This window comes from Nymphalis io, chromosome 3, assembly GCF_905147045.1.
Source record: "Nymphalis io chromosome 3, ilAglIoxx1.1, whole genome shotgun sequence".
Taxonomy (NCBI): Eukaryota; Metazoa; Arthropoda; class Insecta; order Lepidoptera; family Nymphalidae; genus Nymphalis; species Nymphalis io.
The window spans coordinates 5,105,436-5,123,727 of NC_065890.1; the positions used below are offsets into that span (position 1 = coordinate 5,105,436).

An 18,292-nucleotide genomic window follows, 5' to 3' on the forward strand; every position below is an offset into this window, starting at 1 on the left:
CTTTTCACCGAAAATATTTTGGTACTATTTATTGCAGATACCAAAATTTTTTTATTTTTTTTATGTATTAAATAAAAAGAATTTTGAAGATCAGTGAAATGATATAATTTTAAATACATTGTTCTTAATTTAAATAATATTGAATTATTACCAACTTATTTGCTTACAGTTTATGTAATAACTGAAAATGATTAACAAACAACAAAAATTAGTCTTGTAGTTGTTAAATGTGAGAAATGTATAAATGATCTTTATAAAACTTAAACTGTTTTGCAATGTTTTCTAATTAGGTAACATGTGTTATCAATTTTATATTACAATAATTATTATAATGTTACAAATTACTGGAATGAGAAAAGTAATTATTATGAGAATATATTACTTAAAAAAAATAGAAATATGTAACATAATTACCATTAGCAACAACACAATAAATAAACACTGACATTAAACTTCTCATAAAATTAAAACGGAACATTAACTTGTACTAAAAGTATTTTAAATTTTAAAATTAAATTACATCTATTATGAAATTTATCATTTCTTTTTTGTTATAAACTTTAAATTATTAGGCTTTAAATAGTTAGATTTTAAAAAGCGGTACAGTATCGCAGTTTTTGTACAAAGAAAACAATTATGTGACTTATTATTTTTTTTTTTTTTTTATAGAATAGGATGGTGGACGAGGACTTATAATTGCGCACGTGGCAGCGTTTCTCAAAAGCGTCAGTTTTTAAAGTAATTCAAAAGGATTAGATAATACAAACAGTGATATTGCTGAAAACTAAATAAAACAGCATAATATTATTATAATATTTATCTTATGCTTTGCATATATTGAATAAGTATAAAATGTAAGAAAGTTTAAAATTTATAAAAAGCTTATTTAAGGTAGTATTATGTTACAATTGTAAGATAATCAGTAACGAATGTGTATTATATAAAGTATATACTGTTTACAGCAGTGTAGGTAGCGTAACGTGATTTACGTGGCGTGTTCACATTTCAAGAACTAGTAAACAATTCATGGACAGAGAACTAAGCAATAGTCCTCACTTTACAAAGAGATGAAGCAACTAAACAGTCGATACCTATCTTTCTCAGATAACTTATGTCCGTACAATTACTTTTCACTTTTCCTTCTGTTTTCACTAGTCAGCTCCATTCTTTGTCTATGAACTGTATCAAAGATCTTATTAATCAAGATGCTTTTGTCTTTGGTCTTGAGCAGACTTGGACAAAATGTAATCAGAGTTTGATTACGATTATAATGTGTAATCATTAATCACGATTACAGATTAAAAAAAGTAATCATATTGGGTGATTGATGATTATTTATTAATCTGTAATTGTAATCTTGACGAGTCACATTATTAATACAAAAGTAGTTGATGACCAACTCTGGTCTTGTATGTGTAGTAAAAAGAACATTTTGGTTGTAATAATATATCCATATTAATCTAAGTATATTTCAATCTACACAATAATAATGATTGCATTTTACAATGCATATTAAATAGGTGTTAAATTTCAATGGGTAAAGTTTAGAACTAAAGTACAGGAAAACTTTAAATCTTATTTCATATATTAATACTTCTAAAATTGGGACAAGTTATATAAAGTTGTAGTTGCTACATCTTAGTAAAGATAAAAGATCAAAATACGGAAGGATTTTATTACGATCATATCGGATATTAGCAACGATTTCGTATCACGTTTTATATATTTGTTTCAGCACCCAAACAAGCTGACAAAGCTTATGGGTGCCAAGAATAAGAATAAATATTTTGTTGGAATAAATTATATATATATGGGAACACCTTGTTTTTATAGTTCCTGAACAATTGGTATAAACTTATTACTTATTTTTATTGCCATTGTCATGTTTGTACAATAAGGCGGTATTATTACTAGATAGCGATTAAAAAGTAATATTTCTATTTTATCATAATATAAGTCACAAAAGTATAAAGCACAGACAACTTATTTTGTAAGTTTTCGTGACGAAATAGTGCTAGACCTATATTACGTGTAGAATCAACTGATAATTCAGTTAAAATTTACTTAATCGCTAAATAAATATGAATTTTCGGTAAACTAGTCCAATATGTCGAATAACGAACATAAAAAATATTTGGTTTCTATATATACGTATATAAAAAGGAGTTGAGTTGTATTTTAGATAAGTGATCTTTAAATGAAAAAAAATACATCGTAATATTATAATATATAAATAAATATTATATATATATATATATATATATATATATATATATATATATATATATATAAGATAAATGTATACGAACTCAATATATATGATAAAAATCATAGCCAGAATGAAAATACTAGAATGTTGGCAGATATAAAACAATAACAATTTTAAATTAACGATGTAATAAATATAAACCAAGAGCTCAAAATAAATTTAACGAGTTTATTAAATTGATCAAAAATTTTTATTAAAATTGTATTTGTTAAATATAATATAGTTAATACTTCAGTAGATAATTGAGTGAGAAACCTTAAATCCTAAGGTTGTTCTTCTTTAACATATTGACTTGACCTACTTCCTGAATATTTTCTAGAGTTTACAATGACTCTAGTCTTATCCGACCGCGAGGAGTAAACACAAAGAAATAACTTCATTTCGTCATTGAATTGACGCGATATCATTGGTCGAGATCTAATAATACATTATATGATATTCATTATGGATATGCGAAATAATGGCGTTTTGAATGTCGGCGAAGTTATCGGAACTTTGGAAGTAAAATTAAAGTGAATATATTAAATGAAATAGTGTTGTATTATAAATAAAGATATATTAATTAAAAATCGCTTCGTTCATCTTGGTAAATCTTAGTATTAATTATTTTACTCCTTTTTCGATTGGAATATATACCCTATAATGTATAATCATATGGTAGTACCGAAATACTTCGTTGAACTTGCAAGTAATTGTGTACAAACAGGAAGGATCTTGTAATTGACTTGTATAATTTGTTCAGTTTTTATTATGTTTACTAACTGTTTCTATGTGTACTTGTGTATTGTATATATGGACTGTTTAGTATCAGTTGGTGTTATATATATATCTATTGAAATTATAAAAAGTTTTTATTTTTATAGGTGGGAGTTTGCCTCTGTAAACTTTGATGTAAATTGTATTAGATTCGTATTTATAAATGAATATTTAGTTATATAATAGTATTACATTTTGAGATTATAATTTTATTATAATTGAACAATACTAATCGATTGCTAATTAACTGTCTACAAAATAAAAAGCAACCGTAGAGACAGATTATAAGAATTATAGAAGTCCTAGCTAAAATTTTATAGAAAAATTACCATTTATAAAAATGAGATTACATGCAGACCTTTATTTTATAAAATGTCTTGATATTTATTTTTAATACACTTGATTGTCGTAAAATACAACCTAAAAAAAGAACATCTACGATTCTACAGAAGATATAATTTTTGGTAATATGCCGAAAAATTTAGTTTGTCGACAGACAAAAAAAAAGTACGTTAAAATAACGTACATTTAAAGAGGTTTAAAGCAAACGAATTATTATAATGTAAAAAAAAAGAACGAATTGAACATCGTCTCTTTCTAGATTATAATAGTTAGTCGTACATACATTACCGAGTTTTATTATTTTCCAAGTACTGGTAGCAAGTAAAAGTATATAGTTGTAAGCTAACGTAGTTACATATTTAAAATTTAGTGAACGATCAAAATGTATAATATTTGTGTAAGTGAACATATGTTTATCTAACTTATATTTTCGTGATTCGAAAATTTGCAAACATGCCAAAGTCATATATATATTATATATGAACTGGCAATATATATAGCGATAGTAAGAGTTTAATTTTTTAAGCATTGCTTGAATCGAGCTCGACGCCAGTGACAGTGGTACTGAGGTTTCCATTGACGAGTATGTCCTGCAGGGGCTGGCCCAGCATGCTGGAGAGAGAATCGCTTAGCTTATAGTAGTTTGATTCGAGAGCCTCCTGGTACGTCACCTGGTCGGAGCTTATTAATTTCGCATTCAGCTGCAGAGCCGCATGGCAAACTGTCAGAAATTCCCTGAAAAAAAAAGGTAATAAATAAGTAAGTACCACAATTAACGATCGATTTTACTACTACTTGTTATTAAGATTTGTAACAACTTGCATTGTACTATTAATGTGTTTTTTTTGTTGAATTCTTCATTTTATTTCGAAAAAGGCAAAGTTTGAATTATACAGCTAGTGTAATTATTAAAGTCATCTGTGACAAAAAATATAATAATAATATCCTGGGACATTTTTCACACATGAAAATCATCCATCTGATCTCAAATTAAGCTTGTACTATGGCAAACCAGACAACTGATATACTACATTTTCTTTTGTAAATACATACTTATATAGATAATTACACACAGACTCGGGACAAACAGACATTTTCATGTACACAAATATCTGTCCTGGGTGGGAATCGAACCCACAACCTTCGGCGTGAAAGGCAAGCATCCACAAACCACGCCAATCGGCTCGTCAAATATCAATAAAATATATAAAATAAAATAACTTATTCAATAAGTCTTACTTAAATATAGCCTTCAATTTATCGACCATATCATCTGGATACATTGGAGCTAACGTTGGGTCTAGGAACGCATTCGCATACGCTAATGGACCTGCATTCACTTGCACGCATATGCTGCCTTGTAATCTAAAAAAAAGTTTAGAAATGCGTTAATAGATATTGTTTAACATTTAGTTGTGCCCGTTGTAGGAAGTATTTAATATTGTAAAAATACGAGCGAATGACATTATTAAATTATCCTTACGTATAGCGGATTTTTATGATAATGTTAATTATGAAATAGAAGTAGTTTTGTAAAATAGACCTTGAATTGAAATATTTAAGGTTGAATTTTAAATATATGAGATTTTGAGTCCTCATCTCAAAATTTTACGACTGCAAGGTAAGATACTTTAGTTCGTAATTTAAAGCTTAGCATTTACAATGTTTATTGAAAGTGTATTTATACCTGAGTTGCAGTTTCTTGATATCTGGTGCTTTGGCGTTGACGATTTCTGCTAGCTCGCCCACCTGACTTTCCATCTCGGAAACCGCGACTTCTATGGGGCTTTTCTCTTCCACTTGGGTTTCGATAACCGGCACGCGACGCTTTACATACGGGAACCAGCTATCAGCTGTTTAGAGATATTTTCATCGTTAATTTTTAATTTCCTTATTTATATTATCCTAGCGTTGTCCCGCCTGTGTATATTTTGATATGAACGGTTTAGAGGATGAAATGATGCAGCGCTAACTAACGGCGAGTCACAACAAAGAAAATAGTATAAAACTTTCTCCATGCAAAAAATATATATTTGGGAACTTTTATGGTGATCTATCAAATGTCCAAGTAAATCAATCGATTCGTTTTTATGTATAAGATTAAATTAGACTATTTTTCTGGTTTTTTGAGGTTTGTAACGAGGCAAGTATATATTTTGTATGTATCTAAAATATAATAAGCTATACCAGTGAGATGAGTAAGCCGAAGTCTCTGGTGATGTACGGGCCCGCGGGCTGCTCCGTCTCTCGTGAAGGGGGTCTCGAAGACGAAACGTCTGACGTTGTGGACCCTGTCGAAGGAGCCTTCTCCTCCCGAGTGTGTGGCCGACATTCCTTCGGGAGACGCACGCACCCATGTCACTTGGATGTAAGCCAGCTTGCTGTCTAACTCGTCGCGATTTACCTGTCAGTTAATATATATTGTAATATATTTATTTAGTTACAAATAACTGACCTAAAACGTTCGACAATAGAAATTATATCTAATTAAACGGTATTAAGTTTTTAAGAAATTGATTTATTATAATTTTTTACTTTTGAATTGAATTTTCAAAGTTTTAAATTCTTATTACACAGACTTGAAGTTTGAAGTCATACACTAATTTGTGGAAATGGAAATATTACGCGTTCGCAGAATTGAGTTCGAACTCCAAAATTAATGTCTATATTAGTGACTTATCTAACTAATCGTAAGTACCGGTTTCTTTTTCCTTACCGGCGCAGAATCCATTATAATTTTGACACAGTCAGCACCGAATTTTTGCTCGTAGAAATTTTGAAGTTTTTCTGAGATTTCGCTCAGTGATGTCAATTTGGGTTCCTTGTAAATAAACTCTACGCCTTCTTCGTCATCGCCGAAGTGGGCTTTTCCGAAAAAGGCCACTCGATAGAATCTACCTAAAAGTCTTTTCCCCGAATTAGTGACTTCGATGACTTTAGCGTAAGCTTTGGTAAGATGTTGGTAACACGTAAGGAGTGCCTGATAATCCTTCCTTCGCTCGTATATCGGAATTACAAGTCGGTACAAAGGTCCCAGGAGTTCGTATCTTTCCGCCTTATCCACGTACTCCGTACAAAGCATGAGTTGATCTAGTAGCGATTGTTCGTTGTAATGGACGTCTGTCATACCTGTAACAAAAATGAAATAATTATTCGAACACTTTATGACTTTCTTCTTATTTAGTTTAATAGTTAATTTTATTTTTCTGAATTTATGCATAAATATAACATCTCAGTAATATTCTATTTTTTAAATAACTAAATGAAAAATATTTTTATTTGTCATCCATAAGCATAAAAGGTTTAATTTTTTTTGCCATTTTACGTTTTACGTCCAAATACGAAGGAGCGCCAATAGATGTTTAACATCATTACATTAAGAGCAGTATGTTAGAAATTACAATGCATTTAAATTATATTTATTAAAGAATTGCGATAAGCACAATGTGAATTTTCTTTATTATAATACTATATTTTACTTATCGCAATTACTAATCAGTCTATACTTTTTTCAGTTTATTTATACGTAACAACTTGTATTTTATAGCCGGATATCAAGACAAGCAAGTTTTTTTTATTGGTTACATCATTTATATCTAGTCTTAAGGACTTAGATTGCTAATTTTGACATTTATAAAATTACCGGTATTGTAATATAATAATAACATATGTATATTGAATTGTACACGATATGTATTATAATTTCTTAGTGTGTGATATTAGCTCTTGTACGAGTGTGCAATGAGCACATTAGATACGTATGATTTCAATTGATATCAAAATACACCGTGAAAACATGGAAAGTAGACATTTTAAAACAGACTCATTATCTAAGAGGATACTGAAGATTGAAATTATATTGGTACAAACTATATAAATAGAATTGGACCTGTCATATTTGCAGTCCATGTGGACTCGTTAAGGCAGTGACATTATGATATTAAATCTTGTTCGACATTATGTTGCAAATGATTATTTTGTTTAGTTTTGTGATAGTGCCAGCTTTATGTTCGCCAGTGGATCAATGGATGCAAACTCTTGGAGAATTACCGAAAGAAATCAATAATAACAATACGATTAATTCTGAAACTGATTATTTGAACTATAATAAATTGGTGTTATCTTTTGTGGTAAGTATTCTAATTCCATATAATACTATCTTTGATTTATATCTTTCTTACAATTAATTTCATCAAATAATAAAAAATAAATAATAAAAAAATATGTATATAAAGTAAAAATTCATTTATTTTTTATCTCGCTCGAGAAAAAATGGCAACTTAGGTCGGTGACGAAAATGAAAACTCAAGTTATGAATCAAAAATGACATTTATAGGTAATTGTTTTTGTGACGTTTTTTTTTTAATTTTGAGCAGATGAGCCCTTCATCTGCTCAAAATCATAAAGAATGCTTATTTGTTTATTTATTATAATATCAACACCAACAAGAAGTACACTAATTAACACAATTGAGTCTTTAAACATGACTTTATACAAATTATAGGTGTTGCAAAATATATCAACATTTCGAGTTGAAAAAAAAAACAATAAAAAACAATAATTATAAAAATCAAAATATTTATAATAAATAGAAAAGACATTAACAATTAAATTATTATAAAATTATCACTTGATTGGTATAAAATGAATAAAATATAAATATCTGAGAACATTTAAAATTTTTGAATATTAATTAATTGATTATTGCCATTCTGTAACAGTCTGCTGTACAAAAAGAACTAAGTGCGTACTTCTTGCACAGCAAAACTTTTACTAAGCGAAAATTTTATATATTATAATATTTAAGGGTTTCTAATGTGTTCAGGTGATGAATTACATTTTAATTAATATAGCATTATGCTATTTATCATTATAATTGCATTGCACCTTATGGTTTATCAAATGTACTTTCTTTCATTAAAACGTTAGATAAAATTAACGTATTTTATTCTTTTAAGAAGTTTATATCACATATACTCTTATGTAATAAATAAGATAAAAATTATAATGTATTAATATATGTATAGATGTGCCGACTTATCATAATATTTAATCTTTTATTTGTTATAAATTTTTCACTGCAGTCATATTCTTACTTGCTTGTCTCAAGTATGGCATACTTGAAAATTAAATAAGTTTTCATTAATTAATTATTTTTTATTTAGCTATGTGATTTTATGTATTATTTTATATTATTATGTTCTAAGTGTCATCACATTATATATTTCCCTAAAAAATAAATAAATACAACGTAATAACGTGAGTTATGAGTATCATCAACTTGTATGGTAAGCAAGTTTATACAGAGACCGTTTTCAACTCGTCAGTTAAGAAAAGTAATAACTTTTCTTTACAATTTTTTTTATATTTACCCTTTATTATCATTAATAATTAAAGATTATAAGTAGAAGTATTATTTTAAGATATTGTTGATAATATGTTGGTACACGAAATCTGTTAATTCCCACAAGGTTTCTAGAAATTAGAACATTTCGAAAACTGAAGTATATTATTTAAAATGATAGATTATGATAAACCTTCATATTTAACTCCATATTATATTTTACCTTTAGGTTTTCAGACATGGCGATAGGACTCCGGACCAAATGGAGTTAGATAAATATCCATCACAACAATTTAATGATAGTATTTTCTATCCATTCGGAAAGAAGGCTCTGACAAATGTAAGTTTAATATATAATAATGAATTAAAATAATGTATGTGTATATTTAGGGCGAACAGTTGAAGGTTAACTTATTAATTAGGTTCCGGTAAAAAGTTTTGCAAAATTTTACAATTGTTTGTTTCCTTTTTTTTTAAAATGTTTTTATTTAAAAATGTATATGTATGTAAATTGTTTTAATTCGACCTTTTACATGATTTCGTAATAAGTATCATTAACATCGAGTGAGGTCGGAATTCACACTTCTTTGCCCCCTTTGCATTATTTTTGTACATATGTGCACAGTACTCTTCAAATTATATAATCTGCATTTTTTTACTCTAAATGATTATTGATCACATTATTATTTTTATTTTTTTCATTCTTTATTGCATTCCGTCAGCAAAAAATTAAATATACATAAATACTAACGAAAGTTGCGTTGGGTGCAACAGGAGACCCTAAAGCAGCGAACTCTTCTAGCCAAACTTTGGCCAGAGGGCTGATAAATAATTATTTGGGAATATAATTAATTAACACAATATGGATAGATCATGATTATTTCTTATTTAATTTAACAGAAAGGCAAAGAACGCGCATTCCTTGTAGGGGAATATTTGAGGAAACGCTATAATGATACCATATCTCAATTATATTTGCCTGATGAGATATCTGTGCGCACGACAGACTACGCGCGTACTAAGATGACTGCTCTAATTGCATTGGCGGCAATGTATCCACCGCAAGCAATTCAGAGGTGGAACACAAAATTGAATTGGCAGCCCATACCATACGACACAATGGCATGGAAGAATGACGATGTAAGTAATGCTATATAATATATACAAACACACACACACATACACACACACTCACACATCTATACACACACATGTAAATAGATCGATAGACTTTACTGGTGGTAGGGTTTTGTGCAAGCTCGTCTGGGTAGGTACCTGGGTAACTCATCAGATATTCTACCGCAAAACAGCAGTACTCAGTATTGTTGTGTTCCGGACATAACATCTTAGTTCCCAAGGTTTGTAGCGCATTAGCGATGTAAACGATGGTTAACATTTCTTACAATGCCATTGTCTATGGGCGTTGGTGACCACTTACCATCAGGTGGCCCATTATGTTCGTCCGCCTACCTATACAATAAAAACTAAAATAGAATAGATATTAGAGAACACGTGACATTTGTGCGAGATATTTATGTAAATAAAAATAGTTCAATTTGTTTCAGCTTCTACATTTTAATAACTGCCCACGATACGAAGAGTTAAAAAACAAAATTTATGAATTGCCAGCATTACGCACAGTGATAAGTTCATATGAAAACTTATTTGAAGTATTAAGCGCTAAAACGGGAGCGACTATAAAAACACCTGAAAATGTTTTCTTTTTGGACAATTTATTTCAGACATTGGTATGATATATGTATTCTATGTTGTCAAGTATTGTCTTACTCCATTATCAATGGCGAAGATATATTATTATCATCGTATTTTTATAACATCAGTGACTAGATTTTCTAAATACCTTAGTAGATTGCCGTGACGAAAAGTGTCAGAAAGTATTTTTATCCAGCCATAGTTTATTTAGTCAATTGTCGAAATGGGTGAGTCAATCATTTTATGTACGGCAATGAAATAGAAGAAACTTCCTATTATATAGAGATAATTAATAAGTTTAGTAAAAACTATGATATTCAAAATAAATACATATGTAGGTACATTTATTTATTTTCGTGTATTATTCTTATTCCGGCTACTTGAGCCGATATAACATCATCATTATATACCAATAGTAAATTAACTATACAGTAAAATAAAAACCTTTTATGATCTTATGATTATTCTGTCCGTGTGTGTAAACTTATTTCACACATACGATTTTGGGACCGGCAACTAGCATAATATTAAAATAATTTTAATTTCAGAATAACACTGGTGTATCGCTTCCGCAATGGGTTGATAATCTAATGCCTAAAATTAAAGAAATGACTAAAATCGAGTATCTTTGTTTATTCTACAATAATGAATTGATAAGATTATCTGGAGGTAACTTTTTTAACTTGAATTTGTTAATCTGTTTTCGAAGGAATATTATAAAAATAAACAAAAGTCATGGATCATTGCGAGGTCTTTAAAAGTCTTTATGAAAGTAACCCTGATAATATTCGATATAAACAAAAACTATTATCGCTAATCATTGAAATCCGGCGACTTGATAAAGAATTATTCGCCAATGTCTTGCAAATAGGCGGATTCCTGTAACGGAATTTTATCAAAACTATGATGGAACACTCTAGAAGTAGCCCTTGTCTGCGAAGATTTTTTGAAATCGCATAACTTAATAAAATCGCCAATTTTGTAAATTAATTTTGTAATTTGTGTTGTTTCATCGTCACACTATACGTTATAGACATCGTGATAATTAAAAGATGTGACTAAGCATTTATAAATCGAATGCTTCGGTAATCTTTTAAACACTTTCAATTTCATTACGATTGAGTACATTTTATAATATGTTTATAAAATAATAATACTTAAAAAAACATTTTGAAAAATCAGGTGTACTCATGGCTGAAATAATTGAAGCAATAGATGCTGCCATCGCCGGTAACGAAGAACAAGTGAAATTACGTCTGTATTCGGGACATGAAAATAACGTAGCAGCCCTCTTAGCGGCCGCAAGAGTATTTAAGCCACATCAGCCTAAATATGGATCGACTGTTTCCTTAGAATCGAGAAAGAATGTGAAAACAGGAAAATATGGAATAATGGTGACTGTTAAGTTTACGGCTTAATTTTCCTATAATTTATGTTATAAATATACAAAGTAAATAGAAATATAAATGCCTGTAGTTACACTGACTTACATCACCTTTAAAACTAGAACTCAAGAATATTAAGTATTGCTGTTTTTCAGTAGAATGTGTGTGATAAGTACCCACTTATACTTACTGTAACTGCTAAGATGGGCTATCACAAAGCTCATTTGCTCGTTTGCCTTCTTACATAGAACATTATTGAATAAATACATCATTATATTTTATGTTTTTCCGACATCGAACTGTCTTTATCTGGAGTCTTCGTCGGTCGCTTAAATTTAAACTGGACGTAAATGTTTTATACTTATATTTTTAAGCCCTCATAAAACTAAATATGAACTGAGTTGCAAAATTGATACTTTAAGATATAATTTTTAAGAGAAGTGGCAAATTAAATTTAAACTTTTTAAAGAGCCATCTATATTATTTGTTGTCTAATTAAACAGCGTACAAATCATAAATTATTAGAGTTAGGAAATTGGAGAGTGCACCTGTGTTTGCGCACACACACGTGGACTGTAATATGTCCTGCGCAGTTGGCTAATCTCTCTTGAGATTGGCCATCGGTCCGGAGGATATTATGGTGTCACAAAAGAGAAACCTGATGGGAAAAGCAGTTGTCAATGAAACTAACAGCTTTATTTAATACATACATATATAGGAGCTCATGGCACTAAGGGTAGCCAATAAACAGTTAAGTGAAATTGCTTTTTTAATTTTAGTATTCTGTTTATATTACAGGTTGTATATGCCGCGGAAGCAGGAGGTCCCGGTGTTGTATTACCAATTGAAGGCTGTGGAGGAAAACCGATATGTGACTATGAAACGTTTCTTACCCTTACTAGAGATGTGTTACTATCTCGTAGCGAATACAATAAACAGTGTTTAACGCCTTAGTATAAAAATCATATTAAAAACCGAAAACTTTTATATTCTAATATGTAATAAACGAATCTTGACTAAATTGTACTGTTTATTTTAGGTGTAATTAAATTTTTAAGTGTTTATCCATTACTTCCATGAAATTAAAAGGGTATAATTCATCAAGCATGACGGTCGACGATCGCTGGTTAACACGTTTCAAAAAAATTTGCTCCGCTAATTTTTGTACAACCGATTTTCCTTAAACCAGACTAATTACAAATTTTCATTACAAAGAGGTTATTACCTTTAGAATTTTTATTAAATAATACATTTGAATTAGGTATGTACATAAGTCTTTATTAATAACATTAACAGTTATATATTCATTAAACAAAATATTTATTATAGATATATTGTGTGATATTTAAAAAAATATAATGACTGTGTTTAATAGTTTAAATAATTACGAACTAATTGGGTTGACATACTAACCGTATAAGGCTAAGTTCCCATTTAACGCGCGTTAACGCGCGTCAACGTTCGATCAAATTTAAAGAGAGTTCAGATGACAAGCGCCAACGCGCGTTGCGAGAGTATTCGTCACTACTCCTCAGTTTTGTTTTTATTAGGATTCTGAAATTATATTGCAAATTTTTCTTTGCCTCTTTTCTACTTCATCAATTAGTAGGTCGACGCTAATATGTTCCGATTCACTCATTTTATGCCAATGCGAAAACAATATACAATTACAATAATTAACAAAATTGCAAAAGAAGTACGTGCGATCGCGATGAAAGCGCGCGTTCAACTGAACAGCAAACGGATTACGGACGTAACATTAATATCAAAACGCGCGTCAACGCGCGATTGCCTGCGTCTAGAGACCTTTTCTCTGAGTGCTGCGTTGACGCTCGCTGACGCGAGTTAACGCGGGCGCATGTGATCGGTTGTTAGATAAATATTAGTATGTTTAGATGCGCGATTAGAAAACGCAGGTTAAAATTCTGCCATCTGAACATAGCCTTAATAAATGACTTTGATCGAATAAATTAATTTGACTGCCTCTTAGGTTCTATCGAATTTTGAGAGTAAGGCAATAGAGAGTGGATCTGTGCACTATAATACATATATCTAGCGCAGGTGGCTCATCTCTCTTGAGATTGGCCGCCGTGACCAAAACCGGTCCGGAGGAAATTATCATAATTGGCAATCTAGAGATTAGGTTAATTGTTATAGTTTTTCCAAGATTTTACTTAACTTTATCTCTTACAACGTGTGTGACAAATTTAGGAACTCTAGTTTGACATAAACGATTGTGTCAAAATTTTACACTACTTATGTAGTGCAAAGTTAGTTCTTTTACAATCTCCAATACGATATCGGCGTTAGCGTTCGGTTATTTTTTTAAACTTCAGAAAGGCAAAGGAGCAAATCAATCCTTACAAACCATCAACTAAGTGAATACCGCCTTGCTTTAAACAAATGAAATCAGAAACCGTTTCTTACACCGTCAATGGTATAAACTTGTGCTTTAACTTAAATTTTATCTTTTATACTATAAAGCCACTCGCTCTCTCACTTTTAAAACTTAAACACACTAATTAAGAAAACGTAGAAGTAGTGATATCTAAACCATGCAAAAACGTTAACAATAATCCTGAAAACCTTAACAAATCCGGTTATTGCTTATAACGAGTATTTAAAGACAATAAACGGATAAGTAATGTTTTTAATAATTCCCGAATTTCATTGTATCCACTAAACATAGACACAAATCGTTTAACTACACATTAGTTTCGTTAATCGTTTTCAATAAATGATAAAATACTACTTGCGACTCAGTATTAACTAAACGTACATGATACTTATGTCTATATAAATGGAGGAGAGGCTCTGAGTACGGCAGTCGAAATCGGTTCGCGAACGCGCGTAGATAATTCCGATAAGGAACGTTGCATAAATGTTCGTTAATTGTTTATAGAAATAAAAATATGGATTTGGTGTATATGATAGCCTTAATGGCCGTGGCCGTTAGAGCTGGCGAGGAAAATTATCACAAGAAGTTTCCACTGGGTCATACTTTGGACTCAAATAACAAGTATGATCCGATAGAATATGAGTTAGCCAACACCGAACTCTTAATGTCTTTTGTGGTACGTCCTTTTCAAGTGTTATTTGGTCCTTAAATCAATTTATTGTATTTCAGATTATTCGAATTTAATGTTCTATTAAAATAAATAAAGGAAGCACTCTAATTTTGAATTTTCATCTATAATACATAATAATTTCTCCAATAACAGTTTTGTCGTTACAATTATGATCCATAGCATTTATTTTCTTAGGTATTTCGACATGGTGACAGAACGCCGGACGAAGAAGAATTAAAAAAATTTCCAACAGACCAAAACTATGACAAAGTATTCTTTCCTTACGGGAAAAGAGCATTAACGAATGTAAGTAAAAAAAAACTATTATTAATATGCACTTTAAATAATGACAGTTTATTTTTATACAAAATATTTGTTTTTAAATAGAAAGGTAAACAGCGAGGGTATCTTGTTGGAGAATATTTGAGAGAACGCTATGGCAACCTTATTTCTAAATTGTATTTGCCCGATGAAATTTCCGTTCGAACCACAGACTACTCTCGCACTAAAATGACAGCGTTGACTGCCCTGAGTGCCATTTATCCGCCTCCACCAGCTCAGAAATGGAACCCTTTCCTCAACTGGCAACCCGTACCTTACGATACACTAGCTTTTGCTGATGACGATGTGAGTATCATGTATAAACAAAAATTTAAACGGCATTTGAAAATATTCATATTTATATTATTTTGTAATATAATAAAACTAAATTAAAAAGTGTTTATACTAATATATAAAGCTGAAGGTTTTGTTTTTCTTTGTTTGAACGAGATCAACCTTAGGATCTATCTATCCAATTTGAAAAAAAAACATGTTTGCGTTAGACGACTCTTTTATTGCGAATGGTTATAGAGTGTACCTACTGGTAGTAAGGTTTACTGCGAATAAAACCGCGTGGAACGGCTAGTATTATATATACTCGCGTGAAGACCATCTTATGTTGCAAATTATAAGGTGGTCTGCGACTATTTGTTATTAGTTATATCCATCCCAAAAATGTTGTTTAAACGAATAAAATAAAAAGCCTAAAATCTTTAACGATGTTAAGTATTTGTTCAACTGTTTTAACAGTTTTCGGTATGTTTGAAAATCATGTGATAAATCATCTATTATTATGTTTATTGGATATTCCTTACAAAGCATTATGACAAATTATATTGCTTTGAAATTAAATTTTTTTTTTTTTTTTATAGAATAGGAAGGCGGACGAGCATATGGGCCACCTGATGGTAAGTGGTCACCAACGCTCTTAGACATTGGCATTGTAAGAAATGTCAACCATCGCTTACATATCCAATGCGCCACCAACCTTGGGAACTAAGATTTTATGTCCCTTGTGCCTGTAATTACACTGGCTCACTCACCCTTCAAACCGGAACACAACAATATCAAGTATTGCTGTTTTGCGGTAGAATATCTGATGAGTGGGTGGTACCTACCCAGACGAGCTTGCACAAAGCCCTACCACCAGTAATATGTAATAGGATCATATACATATAAAACCTTAAAAATTATTTTATATATTTATCACAATTTAATATTGTTTCAGCTGTTATACTATTATAACTGTCCTCGTTATCTTGAACGAAGAAAACAAATTTACGAATTACCTGAAACTCAAAAAAAACTTAAGTCTTACGAAGGTCTCTTTAAGTTTTTAACAATAAAAACAGGAACAGACATTACCGTACCCGAAGATGTTTTCTATTTAGATAACTTATTTCAGACTTTGGTTAGTATATAACATATAATATATGTGGTACATATATAACTTATACATTTTCAGAATAGCAGTGAGAAAGGTCGTATGGTATTGTCGGTCGTACGTATATATTTTTCTTTGTTATAATTATTACATTTGACATATAATATTTATTTTCCTTGAAATCAATATTTCAAAAGTTGAATGGTTTTTCTAACTATACGATTATTAAAGATATTGTCAGACATAATTTTATGAATGTTTTTAGATATCTTTGAAGAATTTCTATTAAAATTTACAGGCCAATATTGGCGTGAGGGCTCCAAAGTGGGCAAATGACGTAATGCCACAAATAAAAGAAATGACTAAAATTGAATATGCATTGGAATTCTATACAAACGAAATGATAAAATTAGCATCAGGTAACAAAAAAAATGTAACGGTGCTTTTAGGAACAATTTCAATTAAACAAGCATGGTAGGCAATCAATCTATTCCTTATGTCAATGTCAAGGGTAATGACCTGTAACGATTCAATCGCAGGAGTACTTCTGACGGACGCACTGAATGCTACGAACGCCGCAATCGAGGGCAAACGGGACCAACCAAAGTTACGTCTTTATTCAGCACATGAAAATAACGTAGCTGGATTCATGGCAGCTATAAAGGTCTTCAAACCACATCAGCCTAAATATGGATCAACAATATCTTTAGAATTCAGAAAAAGACTTCTAACTGATCAATACGGTTTTACCGTAAGTTGCAAATGTATTAATTATTTAAACCAAAATTGGATACGAGGCCGATGTCGAAATCACGTATTAATTTTCATGTATAAAATTAATTATTTAAATTTTAGTTTGTTTTAAGCCCACAAATTACTGATTATATAATTTGGTAACATTTTAAAATACATTTATAAAAACACAAGGTTGTATTTGTGTTTAATACGTGATTTAATTTATTTTGTCTTTACGATATAAAACATTTCATATAACTTATGTCATTGTTAAGGCGACGTACGCTGCAGATGGCGGAGGTCCTGGAGTTGTGCTACCCATGGATGGTTGCGGAGGACAAGTTTTTTGCGACTATGACACTTTCGTTAACTTAACGCAAGAGTATGTAATATCTCGAAAGGATCATAAAAAGCTGTGTTATGTTAACTTATCGGATTCAAAATCCGATAATTTAACTTAACATACTCATTTAAAATGAAACCTGTTGACTAATACGTTTAAGAAAAAAAATGCAATGCAGTTTCAATGAAAATACAATTATATTTTTAATAGTGAAAGTAAATTATTTCCATTTGATACAATTTCTTCGTAATATGATAATTGTGAGCATACAATAAACTGGCTGTGATTTACGATGTTTTTTTTTCTGTTTCTGATTATTAATACGTCCTATATATAAAGGTATGTTACACTTTTTAACACAACAAGACAAATTAATATTGTCATTTATGATGCATAAGACAGATGTCTCGCGCTAAAATAGTAATTGTCTATGGCTATTGCTTAATAATAAAAAATAATCAGATAATTATTCTAAACACAAATCAAAATAGTAAAAAAGCGATAAATATTACAAGGAAAAATAATATAAATCGCGGTTATTGACGTTGCCGCGACGGGAACAGCTCGTAAATTTGATCATACATCTGTCTATGCTACCACACCATGATCTAGCATATAAGATCGGGGCATTA

General features: G+C 30.4%; 3 protein-coding genes across 3 annotated transcripts in view; 2 read left to right on the forward strand and 1 right to left on the reverse strand.

Moving 5' to 3' along the window:
- Positions 1–2,329: 2,329 nt before the first annotated feature.
- Positions 2,330–18,292, reverse strand: part of LOC126781345 (dedicator of cytokinesis protein 9) — a 43,675-nt gene continuing 27,712 nt past the window's right edge. Inside the window, exons 30-34 of the mRNA XM_050506288.1 lie at positions 6,084–6,496; positions 5,555–5,771; positions 5,055–5,220; positions 4,607–4,732; positions 2,330–4,102 (exon numbers count right to left, since the gene is read on the reverse strand). Coding sequence (XP_050362245.1) covers positions 3,889–4,102; positions 4,607–4,732; positions 5,055–5,220; positions 5,555–5,771; positions 6,084–6,496 — 1,136 coding nt within the window. The 3' untranslated portion in view covers positions 2,330–3,888. The remainder of the gene's footprint in view (positions 4,103–4,606; positions 4,733–5,054; positions 5,221–5,554; positions 5,772–6,083; positions 6,497–18,292) is intronic.
- On the forward strand, positions 7,176–12,818 carry LOC126781377 (venom acid phosphatase Acph-1-like). Its single transcript, XM_050506335.1, has 7 exons — positions 7,176–7,497; positions 8,941–9,051; positions 9,612–9,851; positions 10,277–10,459; positions 10,973–11,093; positions 11,607–11,818; positions 12,608–12,818. The coding sequence occupies exons 1-7, from the start codon at positions 7,327–7,329 to the stop codon at positions 12,761–12,763; spliced, it is 1,194 nt and encodes a 397-aa protein (XP_050362292.1). The 5' UTR covers positions 7,176–7,326; the 3' UTR covers positions 12,764–12,818.
- On the forward strand, positions 14,648–17,923 carry LOC126781376 (venom acid phosphatase Acph-1-like). Its single transcript, XM_050506334.1, has 7 exons — positions 14,648–14,883; positions 15,073–15,183; positions 15,265–15,504; positions 16,427–16,609; positions 16,881–17,001; positions 17,122–17,333; positions 17,593–17,923. The coding sequence occupies exons 1-7, from the start codon at positions 14,722–14,724 to the stop codon at positions 17,776–17,778; spliced, it is 1,215 nt and encodes a 404-aa protein (XP_050362291.1). The 5' UTR covers positions 14,648–14,721; the 3' UTR covers positions 17,779–17,923.